This window comes from Apodemus sylvaticus, chromosome 2 (assembly GCF_947179515.1).
Source record: "Apodemus sylvaticus chromosome 2, mApoSyl1.1, whole genome shotgun sequence".
Lineage (NCBI taxonomy): Eukaryota > Metazoa > Chordata > Mammalia > Rodentia > Muridae > Apodemus > Apodemus sylvaticus.
Window position 1 is genome coordinate 52,951,522 of NC_067473.1, and position 18,367 is coordinate 52,969,888.

The 18,367-nt window shown below is 52.0% G+C and overlaps 1 protein-coding gene across 1 annotated transcript in view; it reads left to right on the plus strand.

Moving 5' to 3' along the window:
• Snd1 (staphylococcal nuclease and tudor domain containing 1) overlaps positions 1–16,818 on the plus strand; it is a 407,737-nt gene extending 390,919 nt beyond the window's left edge. Inside the window, exons 17-24 of the mRNA XM_052173319.1 lie at positions 2,421–2,609; positions 8,153–8,294; positions 11,253–11,376; positions 12,195–12,264; positions 13,018–13,131; positions 14,395–14,598; positions 16,071–16,115; positions 16,231–16,818. Of these exons, the coding sequence (XP_052029279.1) occupies positions 2,421–2,609; positions 8,153–8,294; positions 11,253–11,376; positions 12,195–12,264; positions 13,018–13,131; positions 14,395–14,598; positions 16,071–16,115; positions 16,231–16,296 (954 nt within the window). The 3' untranslated portion in view covers positions 16,297–16,818. The remainder of the gene's footprint in view (positions 1–2,420; positions 2,610–8,152; positions 8,295–11,252; positions 11,377–12,194; positions 12,265–13,017; positions 13,132–14,394; positions 14,599–16,070; positions 16,116–16,230) is intronic.
• The last annotated feature ends 1,549 nt before the right edge of the window (positions 16,819–18,367 follow it).

Below are 18,367 nucleotides of genomic sequence, written 5' to 3' on the forward strand. Positions count from 1 at the left end.
AAGGGGGCTCTGTGGCCACTGAGAGGAGTCATCCTCTGTTTTGTTTGTCCGTTTGTCTGTCAATGGTGGGGGGACCACTTGGATACTGAAAGTGTGGAACAAGACAGGTCAGGGAGGGAGGAGACTGGTATGGGCTTGGATTCCATGTTGGCTGGGAACTGAACCAGCCCCATTTGCTTTTGGCTGGGCACATGTCCCCTGAGCTTCCAACTACACGGCAACCAGCCTGTCTGTTCTTCCCACTGCCGCCCCCGAGTTCCTCTGAGACCTACTGCTTTTTGCCTTTAGTTTGTTTGGTAAAACTTAGCAAATTAAGACAAAGGAAAGGTGGTCTTCACTGTGACATCATGCCCATCCCAGTTTTATCTTGTTACTGCATGCCCGATGGCCTCTTCAACTCACCGAGTCCTCTCCCTACAGAACACTCAGGCTGCAGGGCCCTGGGCTTTTGCAAGGTGGATCAGAGCATCAAGCTCTTAAACACCAACTGTTCTTCTTCACAAGCTAATTGCTAGACTCAGAGAAAGGAGAACCCTGCCTCAGCGTCTACCAGGCGTTCCCACTCCATGGGGCTCTGATGGAGCTGCAGGTCCTAAGTCTGGATGCTGGGAGGGCCAGCATCATTACCTCAGCGGAAGCAGGGGCTGCTCTTGAGACAAGCAATGGAGTCAGGGAGAGGATGAGCCTAGCCTGCTGGAGGCAGTGTAAAAAGGCAAGGCAGGCCGCCTGCGCAGTGCTGGTTCCGCCATCTAGCTCCACAGCCATTCCCTCTCAGCAGCCCTGCAGACTCAGCCAGAAAGCCAGCTGGAATCTGCCTAGCATTCTTTTCCGCAGACATTAGTGGGCTCTGTGTGTCCTTTGCCACACTCCAATCTAAACTGCCATTTCTCAGCCAAGGATTAGGAATGAGCCTAAGGACCAAACCAGTGGTGAAAACAGGGTGAGGTCAGGGCCCTCCTCCTGGTGCTGGCCCTTTGACCCTTTATCGCCAACCCCCGCACCTCTGTCTACTTTAGGGAGGAACATCACTGGGTACTTCCTAACTGTCCACTCTCATTCCTTCTAGCCCTCTGCCACTGGCACCAGCTCAGGCTATGAGAATCCCCAGGTATTTAGACATTCGTTTTATTGCTTAATTGAGCTTGAAGCCATTTAAATTAATACAAGTTTTTATACTTAGCAGCAAAGGCTTTTAAAGGCCCCTATGGCTGAGGAAGAATGAAGGTCTAGAGAGACTCAAGGAAGGAATTTATCATGGGCCATTGCTTTTCTGAGGTAGGGGCAGGTCAGCCTCCCCAAACACAGCCCTGGACCACCCTCTTGGAGGGACTAAGTCTATGCCAGTTGTGGGGTCCTAGGGACAGAGCCCTCCATAGAGACTGTCTCAGATCCCTCAGACTTTGACCCAGTGTCTGGACTTGTGCTCATGACCCCACCTGTCTGCTTTGCTCCCCCAAACTGCCCCTGTGCTAATGCGGCTCCACCCACACCCTCCTGCCTTACCTGTCCTCTCCTCTCTTCCCCTGGCTTTCTGGAAGCCTCCTTAATTGCCTCCATTAAACATTAATACTTTCAGTTCTTCCTGGAAGAATTCAGTCTCCCTCTCCCCAGGGATTTTCTTGTTCCTGAGCCTGCCTGTCTTCTCCACAAGAGCTGGGGTGGATGAGGAAGGATAGGGTGCACCGTGCTCAGCCTGCTTCCCCCCACTCCTGCACACGCACACGCACACGCACATGCACAGCTAAGCAGAGGGCCTCCTTCAGCCAAAGTGAGTCAAGTGCACCCCAGAAGCTCTCTGCCAAAAGGAAGGGGGAAGAAAAAGCAGAACCAGGAGTCTCGAGTGCTGCGCTCTGCACAGCTGCAGGGATTGACCTAAGTGGGTCAGGGAGGACATTGAAGATCAGACAGACACACAACACAGAAAAGCTGGGACTGGGTGGCATGGGCCTTCTGATGGAGAAGCTGAGGCACAGTGTGTTTAATTCTGTACAGTTGACCCGGGATGCAGGGTTATTGCACCGAGATAAACAGGAAGGCAGGATTTGTACATAAAGCTGAACAAGGAGGCAGGTTGAGCTGATCTCCAGAGGAGCAGTCTTCAGGCTGTAAGCATGGGCGGGGAGAAAGCGACAGTGCAGATTTTCTGCACACTGTCACGGTTCTAACTCTGACTCAAGGAGGCTTTGCCAGCCCTCTGAGCCTCGCTTGGGGAAGGTTTGGCCACTTCCATGGGGCAGAGGCATTGGAGTCCTTGACATGGCTGCACCCATGTCAACAATATATTCACTTGGTACGTCTCTGGTTCTAGCTGCTTCTGCTACATAGAATGAATATAGAAGAGAGCTTGGTGCAATTCTCATGCTCAAACTTGCAGAACCATACCCATGAGCTGATACATATACCCTGTCTTTTGTTTCCAGGTGGAGGTAGAGGTAGAAAGCATGGACAAGGCGGGCAACTTCATTGGCTGGCTGCACATGGATGGGGCTAACCTGTCTGTTCTGCTGGTGGAACAAGCGCTATCCAAGGTCCACTTCACAGCTGAGCGCAGCGCCTACTACAAGCCTCTCCTGTCTGCTGAGGAAGCTGCCAAGCAGAGGAAAGAGAAGGTACGAAGCACAGACTGTGCCAGTCAACCCCTAGCATGTGCTCTTTTCTTACCTGCTCCTTCCCATACACCAAAGGGCCAAGGATAACGTACCAGCTTAGGCACCTTTGATCCTAAGCCAGACACAGACCTTCAGTGAGCCAGGGTTGTCGTGTCAGTCTGGAAGATTCCCAGTGGTGTCCCAGACCTACAGCTAGACTCTAGAAGATGACATTGGAGCACTGGAAGAACTGTCCAGAGCACCACTGGTGAAGAGCCTGAGGGTCAACCTACCGTTCTCAGGCAGTGCCCACTAAGGGACTGGACAACCCACCTCTGCATTTCCTTACTACTGCCCTTTAGCAACAGCCCTGCGAGATTCATGGAGCCCTTAGAACAGGAGATTTACAACCAGTCTCAGATACTACATTGAAGAGACAAGGGAGGTTGATCTGAAGAAGCTTTTGGAAACAAATTGACTATTAAGGAACTCTGTGGCTTTGGGGTGGGAGCTGGGCTGGCCCCTTCCAATACTAGCCTGTCTCTATTGACTTAAAGCCTGCCTAATAGTAGAATAAATCAGCCAGCCACCAATCTGTCAGAGCTCCTCTGTGCTTAAAGAGAGTTTCGTGGGACAGCCATGCTAAACCATAAATTGTTCCAAGAATAAATATGTTCTTCCCCATAGGGCAGCCATCTGGCTTGAGATGTGCTTCCCAAAGCCAAGATAACCTGCCAATAGGCATTTGGGGGCTTTGTGCCCCTAAACACACCATCTTTTTCCTCAGGCCAAAACAGCTACCTCCTGGCACAGGGCCTCTCTTCTCTTTTAGTACGGGACCTAGGGATCCCTGTCTTAGTCATCCTCTGGGAATAGGGAAAGGTGTCACATACTTTGGTGGCAGGAGAACACAGGTGGATAGACTCCAGAAGGATGTGGCTCAGAAGCTTAGACTGAGCCCCAGAGACTGGCTGCGATCTCGGGACACTAGCTGCCTCGGGACATCAGAGGAAGTTCCCTTCTTCCTTGCTCCAATCCCTGCTAACTTTAAACCCTGTCTCCTGAGGGTGGCAGGAGAAGCAGACAACCTTGGCTTCCATAGGGAAGGAGAGTGTGACTTTAGGACTGTCACCCTTGTGTCCTCTGTCATCAGCAGGGGCCTGGAAGGCCAGGATAGCAGCATTGAGAGCCAAGGCTATGAAGTAAGTTATCTCTGTCTAGGCCACAACTCCACCCTTGAAAATTCACTGGAGCCTAGAAGGTGCCTCCTCAGCTCTGTCCACTCAGAATGGCCTTGGGTAAGGACAGGGTATCTGCCCTGAGGGGCTGAATAGATTCCTTGCTAGGTATAGCCAGGGTGTCCTTATTTACTGCACAGTAGACTTGTCTGAAAGAGCCCAAGTTGTCATTCTGTTGCTGCCACTTGATGATGCTAAGGAGTAATTACCAGTGATTAATCACTTACATGAGCTGCTCATTTCATTTCAGTCCAATTCGAATGCAGTCCCCAACCCTCTATACCGGGCCACCTTCCCATGAGTCCCTCTGCAGGAAAGCCTAGTTCACATAGAACCAGAGGAACCGGCTCGGCCTTCCGCTCCCAGTGAGCTCACTCTGGAGAACAGCTCTGTCTACAGAGTCTTTTAGTGACTCTGGGTTGGCAGTTGATGAGGGGGTTTGGAAGCCAGCGGGGTGACAATAACCTGAGTATATCGGGTGTACTCAGCATTTCCCACTTGTGACCTCCTGAAGGCTGCTTCACAATGTGTAAATGTTTATACATATAGGCTAAACCAGGAAAGGAAATGCTGGAGACTCTGAGACCAGGTGTGTGTAGAACCATTTGCACAGTGACGTGTGTGTGTGTGTGTGTGTGTGTGTGTGTGTGTGTGCATGCATTAGTGAGTATATCTGTCTGGAGGAACCTGATGGTGCTGAACCCTAGAAGCTGCCTTCTCGGGGAGGCTGGCTAGAGACCTAGCTGCCCCTCTACTGGCTTTATTTAATTCCACCCTGTGTCCTGTAAGACCCTCCCTTTTCTATACTTAGTGGTTCTGGGCAGGAACAAGGAGGGGATCACAGGAAGCAGATACCCACATACATTCATTCATTCGTTCTCTCTCTCTCTCTCTCTCTCTCTCTCTCTTCCCCTCTCCCTCCCTCCCTTCCTCTCTCCCTTCCACTCTCTTCTTTTCTCAGCCCAGCAGGGCCTTGAACGAGGCTGGATTGGCCATTGATTAGTTTTTATTGAGGTTGGCCTCCCTGCTGTGTGTTTGAAGGTCTCTGCCTCCCTGGCTCCACACCAGCCACACCCTTGGAGCCTAGTGAGTAGGGATGGTAAATAGGATTTAGATGGCCAATGGAGTCCCTGTGTACATTTTCTCTCTCCTGTCAGGAGGAGGGTCTGGGACTCCCTGGAAAAAGCACAAAAAAGAGAAAGGATGGAGGACCAGAATTATACCCAGCTGGGTCCTTCTCTGTGACAACTGCAGCAATATAAGGGGACCCTAGTAAGTTCCAGATGTAGAAGGAACCTGATGAAATCAGAAACTTGCTTGGCAGAACAGCCTGCAGCAGGAGCAGAAGAGGGAAGGGTCGAGGTCTGTAACTAGAGCTGTGAAGGGTCACAGCAGTGCCTTGCCCCAAGACAGATCCACTATGACTTTGCAGCAGAAGAGATTCTGTTCTTTAGCCTGGCTAAAATCCTAACTGCCACCATCAGAGTTCAGGAAGACATCTCCACACGAACGCTCTCACAAGTGACCAAGATCTGGGGAGACTAACTACCAGGCTCCTCATGTGCCTGGGCCCTACTGCTGAGCCAAGATTCACGTCTCCTTGGCCATAAGGGGTCTTCCCCAGCCCCTCCCCCTGCCAAGAGCCTGGGAGTGACTATGCACAGTTACTGCTTCCTTCTCTGAATTTTCCTAGTCAACTCCCATGGGTCCAGGAATAGCAGCATCTACCCAAAGATTCCCTCAAACAAGAACATAGCAAGGATGTGAGCTCAAGAGGCCTGCTGAGGCTGTGGCAAGTAGCACTTGTCTGGCAAGAGACCTTGCCAGTGTCTCTCCTTATGAGACTGCTCTACACACACAAGAGCATTATCAGCCAATAGAGGCATGTTCTAAGGATGAGGACCACACCCAGGCCACAAACACACACACACACACACACACACACACACACACACACACACGGGATTCTTAGCAGCCCTGGCACCTGCCACTCCATAGGTTTTGTTCTCATTGTCTTCTCAGCCCAGGTGGCAGTATGTGTTCCCTTTTGCCAGGTGAGCTATCTGGCTGAGGTTGGAGGGGGAGGGATCTGCCAGGCTTTCATTTGCATCATTGGTGACCTCAGCATGCTGCCCACCTGAGCCTATGATGAACAAAGCTCCACCCCCTCTCCCCAGGGAGGGAACCCAGTGCTGTCGCCTGGGGCTCTCTCACTTGAGGACTCATTAGCAGTTTCTGCTCTCACCCTGTCAGTCAGCTCCAAATTCATCTGCTGGGGAGGGCTCTCCTCTCCTATTGGCAAGTAGGGTGGGGAAGAGTGGATCTCTGAATGACTCTCAGATCCTCTCCATCAGCCAGCAGAGGCCTCATCTCTTTATCAAGCTGCAAGCCAAGAAGGAGGCAACTAGAGGAGTAGGCAGAGCTGGGGGGTGGGGGAGGAAAGGGCCGCTGCAAACACCCCAAGCACTGCACAGCAGCCGCCAGGGTGCTGAGAGATCGGGGTTGAGAAGCATGGGTGCTGGCAGGAAGGGGAAGTCTGTCTGCTGGGTCAGGGAGGTGGCTGGCGGCGGCTCAGCCCATTTAAGGCAGTGATGACAGGCTTGTCTTGGAGGCTGTGTGAGTCCTATTGATCTGTGGAGTTCCAAGGGCTCTAGCGGGCCTGGGAGCCCAGTCGATAAGAATGCCTGGCTAAGCTGACCCCTTCCAGGCCAGCCAGAGACACCTAAAGGAAAGGCCTGAAAGCCTCTGTGACCGTCTTGTCCTGTCCTGTCCTGTCCTGTCCTGTCTAAGGAACTTGAGTAGCTCCAGGTGTTTAGGCCTTTGAACCCTTAGGGAAGATAGAGTGTGCATTAGCACTCGGCTGCCTTCTTCTCCTGGCCAACCATGGCTGGGGCTGGTGTATATCTTAAGTCCCTGGGTGATGGAATGAGAACAGCAGTAGTGATAGAGACAGATGTTGGCAGCTGGAACTCAGCCAGAGTAAGCCCTACACGTGCCATTGTGGAAGGCACTTCTCTGTGTGGAATGAGGGAAAACTTAGGCCTAGATGCGTCTTAGCCATTCCCTAAGATATCCCCTAAACTCTTGCCTCTCCTTATGATAGAAAGGCAGAAGTGTAAGCCTAGGGTATCTCAAGGAGGTTTCATAATTGTAGCATGCCTGCCCTTCAGCTCCTTCCAGGGGTCACCCAAGAATCTGCTCATTAGCTGAGAATGTCAGTGACTGGATGTTAATGCTCTAATCAAAGGAAGTAGACCCAGAGATCCCTTGTTAAAGTCATCACAAGATGAAGAGTAAAGGTGCTTGCTTTCTAAGCTTTTCCCAGAGCCCTGTGCCGCCTGTTGCCTCTAGACACTCAACTGTCATAGGGCCTACTTTTGACTGCACACCTGTGTACCTCAGTTTCCCTATTTGCAAAAGAGGAACAGTGTTATACTCGTTCAAAAAGGTTGTTGTGAGGCTCAACTGAATTGACACTTAGCGAATGTTTAAAAGGCCCATGGCACTAGTGAGCATGCAGGTTTCTGGCTAATACATCCTCTTCCTCTGTACATGTTGTCACGACGCCATGTGTGGTCCTGTCTCCTTATTCCCCGTGCACATCCTGCTTCTCAGCTGGAGAGCCACCTCTCTCCTCTGCTCCACAGGCCTCACTACTTGGCTAATCTCCTGGCCGCAGGATTGGACTTGACACACTGTCACGTTGAATCAGCTTCTGAGCTGCTGCAGCTCTGGCACAGGGCTTAAGGAAGGAAGGAAGGATGGATGGATGGATGGATGGATGGATGGATGGATGGATGGATGAGAGGGAGGTGTGGAGAGGGTGGTCCAGCCTCTGAGCTGAGGTCAGAGAAACCTGCTAGAGGTGAGGAGTCCAGAGCACAGGAGAAGCAGTTCTGCACAGAGTCAAGTCCCCCCTTCCCAGCTGCAGCCTGGAGTGCCTCGGGGACGGGGTGGCCATAGAAGTGACCTGCAGAGTGACCTTGCAGAGCACTGTGGGAAGGGAAGTAGAGATTTGAAACTAGACGGACTGTGCAGGCAGCCCAAAGCCAAGGCATCTCACTGGTGGGATCCTCACCCTCTCTTCTGTGGCATCACCTGGGACAAGATCCTGGAACCTCTTTTTAAATAAGCATCCAGTATGATACCTGTCCGAATCATGACCCTCTAACCTGGAACTTCAGAGACTCCACCTTTCCTGCTCAGAATCAGCCCTGTAGTGACCCCAAACTTAACCAAGGGCAACACCTATTTACCCAAAGCCCCTAGTTGGGATCCTCACCGATGTCCTTCTCAGCTACTCTGACTTCACTGCCACACCTGCAGGTCTGGGCGCACTATGAGGAGCGGCCTGTGGAGGAGGTGATGCCTGTGCTGGAGGAGAAGGAGCGCTCTGCCAGCTACAAGCCGGTGTTTGTGACCGAGATCACAGATGACCTGCACTTCTATGTGCAAGATGTGGAGACTGGTGAGTGCCTGTGTGCTGCCCCTCACAGATCCCAGCATGGGTATGGGCCCCAGAGTTCCCCCCACGGAGCTTACAACTGCTACTGCCCCTGCCTCCTTTGCACCGGGCCTATGTCACCTCAAGAACCCACAAGTGAGCCCTGGAGTGGACATGTGGCAGACAAATCAGGTCCTCTGAGGACAGGTGGCATTATAGATTCATCTGGGTGGTTCTCTGAGACTCTTAGGTAATGGTTTTACTCCCAGACACCCCTGGCAGGGCTGGGCGTGAGGATTTGTTGCCTGAGTGTGTCAGGAATCATGGAGCAGATTGTCTGATGTGGTCAGGGAGCCCTCCGCTTACAGAGGACCAGAAGAGTGCAAGCTCGTCCCTCTCCTTGAGGGGGTTTTCTCCTACAGAGGTTGGTTAGTTAGTATAGAATTGTAGTGGCCAGTTTCCATGGCAACAAGCAGTCTCTAGGGGAAGTTATCCCCTGGCAGTCTTTGTGAAGAACCTCCTTTCTCCTATCCTCAGTCCACCACCCCATGACCACCTCAGTAGAGACCATTCTAGCAGCAGCCACGTGCACCACTTTTCCTTCCCCTTATCTCCCTCCTCTTCTTCATTCTGCTCTAGGCAAGAAGCAGTTTGGTTGGGAAAAAAGGGACAAACTCTTTGGGTCCAAGGAGCCAAATCCTGGCAGAGGGGTACGCAGATATGGGCAGCCCCAAGAATGGCAGGATATGGTTTTTGCCTGGCTTCCTCAGTCCAACCCCCAAACCTTCTCCGAGTTGCCGACAGCCTGTCTCAGCCACTTCCCCTCTAATGATATTTCCCAAGCAGCTGCTTTTGTGGCACTGTTGTCTCACCAAGGAAAACTTCTCTCTTCCTCATCCGGTGCTGGCTCTGTTTGGGAAGAGAAAAGATGGAAGAGGGGGAAGGCTGATAAGCCTTGGGCATTAACTTCTCCTGAGGTCAGCTAGCTTTCAGGACTGGGCTGCCTGGTGGGAAAGGAGTGTTACCTCACAGGGTCTAAGTAGAAATTAGGTCTGTGAGTGAGCAGAGAAACAGCTAACATGGCCAATGGAGAGCCTGAGGGCCTCCCTCTAAACAGTCCCTGCCCAGGGACAAGATCCACCCACAGGCTCCACCTAGGAAGGACCTTCTTAACTGGCCACACTGCTTCAGAGGCAAAGCTTGAGGGTACAAGTCTCCTGCCTGACTCCTGCATCAGGAACCCTAGCAGGCTGTCTCTGACTGCTCTTGAAAGCCAAGATGCTTGGAGAGAGCAATGTCCAGGGAAGAAACAGGAAAGAAAGAGGCTGGCAGAAAGCTAGCGTTCCTAGAATGTCGTCACTGGCTTCTAGTAGTAAGTACTAGGGGGGCTGCAACCCTCGGGTGGCTCTGTTCAATCCAGGGTCTTCAGCCTCCCTCTCTGAACCTTTGGGACTCCTCAAGGCACATCCTCTCACCCTGCCCCCTTTCTGTTAAAGCCCATCTTCACAAAGGGCCTAATAAAAACATTAACTGCAAGTGACCAATCAGACCCTACTTACGTCCCTCCAGGAGGCTGTAGCTAGCTGCTGGCAGGAGGCATCAACCTGTTTCTTTCTGTTGCCTGGGAACCTACAAATCCAATAAACTAAAAGTAGACCAAATTCAGACCTGTCAGTGTAGCGACTGCTTTCCAGAGCTTGGAGCTCGGGTACCTGTGGCCTAGGAGCATTCTGAGGACCCAAAAGTCTCACCACTCAAAAATGAGTGCCAGGGCCATGGGTACACAGCAGCCCAGAACGACAACATGTGCTGCATATGCAGAGATCACGTCAGGATGAATTGAATTATTACACACCCTGCATGCACTGAGGATCCTACCAGGCCTCTGCAAGTAAACAATTAAGTGAGCTATGCTCTGTGCCCTGAAGGCGCTCACAGTGTAATGGAAAAAAATATAAACACAGACAAGGAACTTATACAGTAGATGGTGGCAAGTTTAACCACAATAAACATGTGTTCTGCACCTGTTACAGTGTGGTCTCGGCCCTGAAGGGACAGAGGAATGCCACACTTAGACTATATATCACCAACCCTGTCCTTACCTGAAGCAGAAGAGAGCAAAGAGGCTGTGAGACTGAACTAGCATCTGGGCCAGAAGGGCCATCAAAGGACAGAGCACAGGGAGCTGATGCCCAGCAAAGCGGGCCTAGGACAGGCACTGCAGGAAGGAGCCAGAGAAGGGAAATGAGACCTCAGGTGCAGCCACAGATGGTCATGTGCCTATAGGTAAGCAACAAGGGCTGCATGCGACACCCAGCCAGGGAGATCAGGCAGGAAAGTAGGGTGCTATTCCCTGCCGAGGAGAGGTAGAAGAGAGGAACCTAGCCTGGCAGCACTGAAGTGCTGTTCCACATGAATTTCACAGGGTGACGGGTCAGAGTGCCTGTGAGTAGGTGGAGCCTCTGAGGTCCTTTCTGTCTGTGGTTGTTAAGTGATCCATCCTGTTGCTTTGAAGAAACATTGGGCAGAGTGGCTCCTGCTAATCATGGGGTCCAGAGTCCAAGCCCTTATTCTAGAAGCTGTTCTGTCTTGCTCAGTGTCTTATTTTCCTTCCTACCTTCAGGCGAGACCTAGCCACAAAAAATGTCTCAGTAGTAGGGTACTTCACTAGCAAGCACAGGCCCTGTGTTCTATCCCCAGTACTTGAAAAAGAATATATAGAATATGGAATTCCCCAGGGCTCCTTTAACCATGGCCAGTACATTAGAACATGGCCAGTACAGTGCGTGCATGACCCCTGGTATTAGCAAATCCCCAAGCTTGCCTTTGAATATGGCTGTCATGAAGCCTCTTGAGTGAGAGCCACAAAGAACTGTTGTGTGGACTAAGGGAACCGGTGCTCAGCGCCGTGGAACGTCACCCCATGCTTAGGGTCCACCAGGAGGGAGGCTCCCGAGTCTCACTGCCCTCTCTTCCCTGCAGGCACCCAGCTGGAAAAGCTGATGGAGAACATGCGCAACGACATCTCCAGCCACCCTCCTGTTGAGGGTTCCTACGCCCCTCGCCGGGGAGAGTTCTGCATTGCCAAATTTGTAGATGGAGAATGGTGAGCACTTGGACCAGCAGGGCAATGGGGCTTATGTAGGATGGAGAAATATCCTGGGGCACAGGCCTGTAGAGCAGCTGAAAAATGGCAAGCATTCACACAAGCATTTCCTTTCTGTGGGGTTGTTGCTAACAGCCTCTGCCAGGTCTTCAAGGTATCCCTCCTCAGATGGGGGTCTGGGGTCCAGGGAACCAGCCTCTAGAGATGGCAGGATAAAGTGGTGTCACTCCCTCTCCCCTGAGGACACCAGGGTAGTAATGCTGGCAGCTGATACCTTCCAACCCAGCCCTTGCCCTCACAGGAAGAATGATGTCAGGAGTCAGTTGGAGGTTTGTTCACAGTGAGCCCAGAGCAGCCAGCCAGCCCTCCACCTCTCCTGTCTGGGATACAAGCGGTTGTACTTCTAGGCCAAAAGGTCACTCGTGTGTGATCTACCAGGGGTGGAGCCCATGGTCTTCCCAGGGTGACAGAGTGACTTGGATGTGTTCCCTGCTGAGGCCTCCCAGACAGATCTGCTGGCTAATTACAACCGCTGTTTAGTGTGCTGGGTTTACAAGCAGACATCAGTCTAGTCATTACTCTTGCTGCTTTATGCCCCAAGGACATATTAATCTGCTCCATGTGCTCCTCCTCTTCCTCCTGTGATCCTGGCTCCATCTAGCTCCTATAGCTGCTGTCCACAGCTCCCTGAGGCTGGGTTTCCCTGGTCCAAAACTGTCCCTGTAACACCCAGAGACCCTGGGCGGCAAATGCTGGACCCCGGGGGATCAGGTTCTTAGTGCTGTCTTAGTGCAGCTCTGACCTTGATGCCATTGCAGGTACCGCGCCCGGGTAGAAAAAGTGGAGTCCCCTGCCAAAGTGCATGTCTTCTACATTGACTACGGCAACGTGAGTGCTGGGGCCAGGGCGGAAGGCAGGCAAGGCGGGACTGTCAGGTGCATTAGCCTCCTTGGGCAGGCCCAGCTCTCAAACGGCCTGCTAAGCTTATCGATGGGGCATATATATTGACCACCTCTACTCTTCACAAAACAGGCCAGGCCCCTGAACAACTAGAAAGCACAGGTAAATGTGCCCAGGGGGCTGGAAGCACTGATAGATCTTAAAGGGCTTGACACTGAGATGTGGCAGTGGCTGCTTACTGTCCTTGCCTCGCTCAAGGATAAGACATGAGGATCTGCTAGCAGGAAGTCCAGAGCTAGGGCCATGCTGTCATCTTGTTACCTGGGAGCATGCAGTGAAGAGGTGCTACCAGGCTGGAGTGACTCTACCTCCCTGGACCAGAGCCATGAACAGGCCCAGCACTGCCACAGTCCTTGATGGTGCACCCTGCCCTATGGAGTGCTAGAAGAGAGCCCATGTGGCAGAGAGGGCACTAGAGGGAAGGAGGAATGAGGAGGCGAGCCCGGGTATCTGCATGCCTATCTTAGTTAATGGGAGCCTCTGGATATGCCAATAGAGGGCACACAAGAAGTTGACTTTGCCAACTAGAGAAGGCTGTGAGACAAGCAAAATGGAGCTGAGCCAAAAAACAAGCTAGAGAGGCCCAAAGTAGAAGTGTCCAGCAGCCTGGTACAGGGGGTTCTGCTTGAAGCAAGGAGGCATCAGTGTATGTGTGATGCTGTCCTGGTGCTTCCCCTGTAGAGAGAGATCCTGCCGTCCACCCGCCTGGGTACCCTACCACCTGCCTTCAGCACTCGAGTGTTGCCAGCTCAAGCCACAGAGTATGCCTTCGCCTTCATCCAGGTGCCCCAAGACGTGAGTACAGACAGAGGGGACTGACTGTCCACATAGCTGCTGCTGCAGCTCACTGACAGGAGAAGATGGCAATGTATTGCATTATCTGTGGTTATTGAAAGGATCAGGAGCTGTGAGTGGGTAGCTCTGACTCTGGGAATTGAGAGAAGATACCACAGACAAGATGGCATGATACGAATTCAGTTAGTTCTTGAACAGTGGGAAGACCTGAGGAGTGAGGTGCGCTGGAATAGACTTCATCCCCACAGCTGGATCTTAATGAGTAGTCGTCGGCAACAAGAGAGAGGGGAAAGGTCATTTAGGACCTGGATATTGTGGTCTTGCCTGTCCTGACAAGAGTTTGTTCTCCGTACCTTGGGCAGGGAGGGAAGTGTGACATAATCAGATGTGTTTGTTTCTGATAGCGTTATAAGTGGGAGAAACGGTTGGAGATGGCCATAACAGGCTAGGCCAGAGATAACGGCAGCCAATGCAGGCCCATTGGGAGGGTTAGGGAGAGAAGAGGAGAGGAGAGGAGAGGAGAGGAAAGGACCAGGCTCAGAGACACGTGATAATATCAGAGAGGTGACACAAGGCAGAGGAAGCTAAGACGCCACTGAATTCCTGGCACTCGGATATGTTGCTCTTGGCCAAGGAAAAGAAAAACTCTTTGGGCTTGGAGGATCACCACAGAGCTACCCAGAGTCCAGTGTAGAAGAGAACGAAGGCCTAGAGCTCTGGCACAGAGGCACCTGGTGCTCAGAGCAGAGGTGTGAGCATCCAGCAGTGTGGCAGGCTACTAGATCCAAGTGGAAGGTGGAGCCATCACCCTCAACTTCCTGTCTGCTCACAGAAATATGCCAAAGGGAAAACAGACCACAAAAGGCAGGGTGATCTGGGGGGTGTCTGAGGTTGGGGAGCTATGTGACGACAATCCAGGATGCTAGTATAGTAAAAACAAGAGATCTGATAGGGTCAGTGTGCTGGAGCCACACTGTAGAGGGGCCAGTCATTAGGTAAGTTTGGGGCAGAGAAAAGCTGCTTTTCCTCAGAAACAAGCCAGGTGACTGGGTGTCCAAAACTTGGATATAAGAATGTTTTCTATGCAATTGGTTTGAGTAGAAGAAGGGTTTCTTTGTGTCCAGGACCTGTTTGTCAGTCACAGACACCACAGGGGAGAGTCACAGGCTCTGCTGGAGGTCAGAGGACAGGCCTTGAGACCCAGGTAGCTGTTGTTTGACCTTCACCCATCCCCCTCGATAACATGGCTATATCCCTGTCCAGGAGGACGCTCGCACAGATGCTGTGGACAGTGTGGTGCGGGACATCCAAAACACTCAGTGCCTGCTCAACGTGGAGCACCTGAGCGCCAGCTGCCCCCACGTCACTCTGCAGTTTGCAGACTCCAAAGGCGATGTGGGCCTGGGTCTGGTGAAGGAAGGACTGGTCATGGTGGAGGTGCGCAAGGAGAAGCAGTTCCAGAAAGTGGTATGTGATTTGGAGAGGGGCTCCATCCTGGAAGCAGGCCCTTAGCAAGTACCCTGCACCATCAGCAGCATCCCTGAAGAGGGACTGGGAACTACACCCAGAGCCAGTGAGGGAGCAGAGAATCCTCCAGCTCCTGGTCCTGCTGGGGAAAGATAATGGATTTGGGTTTGTTGGGTTTTTTAAAAAAAAAAAAAATCTAATTAAAGCACAAATTAATTGGCTGCGGGTTTGGCTGAGAATGCAGCTGCAAACTAGAGCAGAAAGCTTCCCTCTGTCTGTGCCCCGGTGACAGACTGGGGAGCTTTGCTGGGGATACGGAGGGTCACAACCTACCTCCTCCCAGTCCTTTTGCTAACATAGTCTCCAGGACCACCCATAGCTGTGTGGCAGCTATAAATGCTCCAAAAGACTATCACAAGGCTCCTCCAGCCTACTTGGAAAGTGCCAGGACCCAGGTTACTGGGAACCCCCAATGATGAGATGGGGGCTTCATCCTTAAGAAGCTGGGCCTTAGGCTCAGGAGATGAAGAGACTGTTCGCTACCCTCTGGAGTTGACCAGTTAGTTCCCCTTGCTCTTTTCATCTATTGCCTGCTCTGTGTGGATTCTGAATCATCTGCAGTGCCTCCATTTGGGACCATGAGTGTCTCCTAGCCTCCTATAAGCATTAGCCATGGCCTCATCGTAGGCCAGCCTCCCTCCCAACTGTAGCAAATCTATGAACGTTCCAGAGAGACAGACTGATCGGACGCTCAGCTCCGTAGCGCTCAGGCTGGGCCTGACTAGACTACAAGCAGGTAGCCCCACTTCTTCCCCACTGAGACGCAGAGTGTGTGAGTACCAGCCTCTCCATTTTGCATCTCTTCCCCCAGCTCATTGCCCACCCCCCCTTCTGGGCCCTTCTTTTGCCTGGCCTCTGTTCCCCACCTCAGAGGTTTACTTGGAGTTTTGTGGGTATGTAGGTCAGAGGCACTGGTTATCCTTAGGTCCTCACAGGAAGCTGTTTATAATGTCTCTGATACCTAGAATTCCTCTTATCTACTATCTGTAATGAAAATAGACAAACCCTATTCCTACCTTGTAGAACTTATGTTCCAACATGATACGTGAAATAAACTGTCACAAAATGCTAACTGTGGTAGAGAGGGGAAAATAGAAATCTAGTCCAGAGGATCGGGAGCACAATGCATGCTTTTAGATGGGGGTCACTGTACTGCATGAAGAAGGTAGTGTTTGGTCAGAGAGTTGGGGGTGGAATAAGTAGCCAGGCAGGACGTGGAGTGAGGAGACCTATGGGCACATTGATTAGCCAGTGCAGAGTCGAGCTGTCCCAGGGAGCAATGTGACTGTTTGCCGGCAGTTCGCTCTAAGTGCTAGTCTCCTCTGGGGACTGCTGACCTGCAGCAGCATTTTTTGGTTGCTCATTCAAGAACACCTCCATCTTGACCACTTCCATCTTCTTATGTCCCTCAGATCACAGAATATCTGAATGCCCAGGAATCAGCCAAGAGTGCCAGGGTGAGTCCTTGCCTGCGGGGTTGAGTTTGAGGTGTTGAGTTTGAGGGGCGTGGCTGTGTGGCTTCCATTGGGTCTTCCATCCTGAAGAGCCGTCTTCTGTGTCCCTCTCTCACAGCTGAACCTGTGGCGCTATGGAGACTTCCGCGCTGACGATGCCGATGAGTTTGGTTATAGTCGCTAAAGAGAACTCGCCTGGCCCCCAGCACCGCTGATGCCAGACCTCCTCCCTCTGCCAGGACATGGTTTTCAACTCCAGACCTGGTTGGGGGGTATAGATTGGGTCCAGCTTGCTTCAGTGTACAGAAACCTCCTCTGTCATGGGTAGCATTGGAGCTGGGGTGGAGAGCCCAAGGCTTGTTGGGGACAGACTCTCACAGTGGTACTGCCATCCAGTCTCTCCCAGATGATTTTGTATTTTTATTTGGAGAGAGGAGGCTGTTTTTTAAAAATTGTATTCAAATCAGGAAAGAACCATGAAAGACTTTGTGTTAGTGAAGGGTACAATCGTGACACAGAGGCAGCTGTCAGCTGGCACCCACCTCTTCCCCAGACTACCCTTCTTCCCAAGCTCTGTCCAAGTGTTGATTATGTGACTTCTGATATGTCCGTTCTCAAATTCCAGTGTGTCCACATCTGCCCCCTCACCAGCCTGTTCTGTATTTAAAGCTTTTGAGACCCAATAAAATAGTACCTGCTGTCTGCAGCCTTACTGTCACGGTAGAGCCGGAACCCTGGGTTCTTGGCCCCAGCCAGCCAGGAGGAAGCCTGACAACAATCCCTTAAAGCAAGGCTGCTCATAGGGTCCTAGGCAGCACTGAGGCCTGGTAAGTAAACCACAGCCATCCCGTAGCAGAGCAGACGTCTCCCTCGATGATATCTCCATCAGCGTAGTGTTCAGTGTCCTCCCAGCAAGGACCCCAAAGGAATTCCAGTGAGGACTCCCCCAGTTCCTGCTGTGGGCTCACATCGGATTACAAATAACCTGGGCCTGGTAGTTCAGGATATACCCCAACTTCTGGAGACTGAGACAGGAAAATCATTCATTTAAAACCATCCTGGACTATATTATGTTCAAGGTCAGCCTGAGCAACTTAGGTTGAGCCATGCAGTCCATAACCTTTGTAGTCCATAACTGGGCTGGGGAAGGCCTGGAGCAGCCGTGCGGTAGCAGTGAAATCCCATCACTTGCAGGCAGTTCTGAGCGGTGGGCAAAGAAAAAGCCTGGACACAGGCTCCCCATCTTATGCAGTGGGCTGTCCTTCCTACACACATATTTTGAGAAAATCTGATGGCTTGACCTTCTGCTTTTCTGACCCATGGTGCTACTCCAAAGCTGACTTGGTCTTAATGTGAGGCACCATTGAAAGTCTGCTGGCTTTCCCCCACAGGCCAGACATCCCACCAGATACTGGGCAGGCTTCACGTGAGCTTCTGCGCAGGACACCTGTAGACAGAGGAGGAGTGTTCCTCTTGGTCCTGGTGTCTGTGAAAGATGAGAGGCAAAAATGATAAGAACCAAGAAGGAAGGGCTGGAGGTGTCTCAGCAGTTAAAAGCGTGTGCTGCTCTTGCAAAGGATCTGAGTTCAGCTCCCAGCACTCAGGAGAGACAGCTCCCAGGCATCTGTAAACCCCGGCTCCCAGGGCACCTGGACTGTCATGCCGTACCCACACACAGACACATACACATAATTTAAAAAAAAAATAAATCCATCTTCAAGTTTGGTGGTGGTGATACAAGCCTTTAAGGCCCAGCACTGGAGGTAGAGGCAGGCAGAACTCTTGAGTTTGAGGCCAGCCTGCTCTACAAGTGCCAGGACAGCCAGGGCTACACAGAAAAACCCTGTCTTGAAAAAACAATAGTAGTAGCTCTTTGACAGTGAGAAGCAGGAGGACTGGTCGGGGAGGAGCAAGGAGTCGGTCCAGGAAGCCTGTGCTTGCTTTCCTCTCGTGAGCCCCTCAGGGCTGCTCAGAACAAGAACCTGTCCTCCTAGTCTCGAGCCTCTCCAGCCAAGGGAACTGCGGCCCTTGGGGTTATCCGCCAAGTCAGAGTGGTGGTGACTTAGGTGGCCCTGTTGCCCCAGTAGGCAGCCATGCTTTTACCATGACTTCACTTCTCTTGGTCCACAGAGAAGAGAATGAATGCCCTCTGCAGTGCTCCCAGTAAGACCCCAAGGCAGGGCGCTGTGCACTCACAATGAGTGCAATCGGCAGAGGGGCAAGATGCCAAGCCGCTCTTTGTCAAAGGGTCTGAA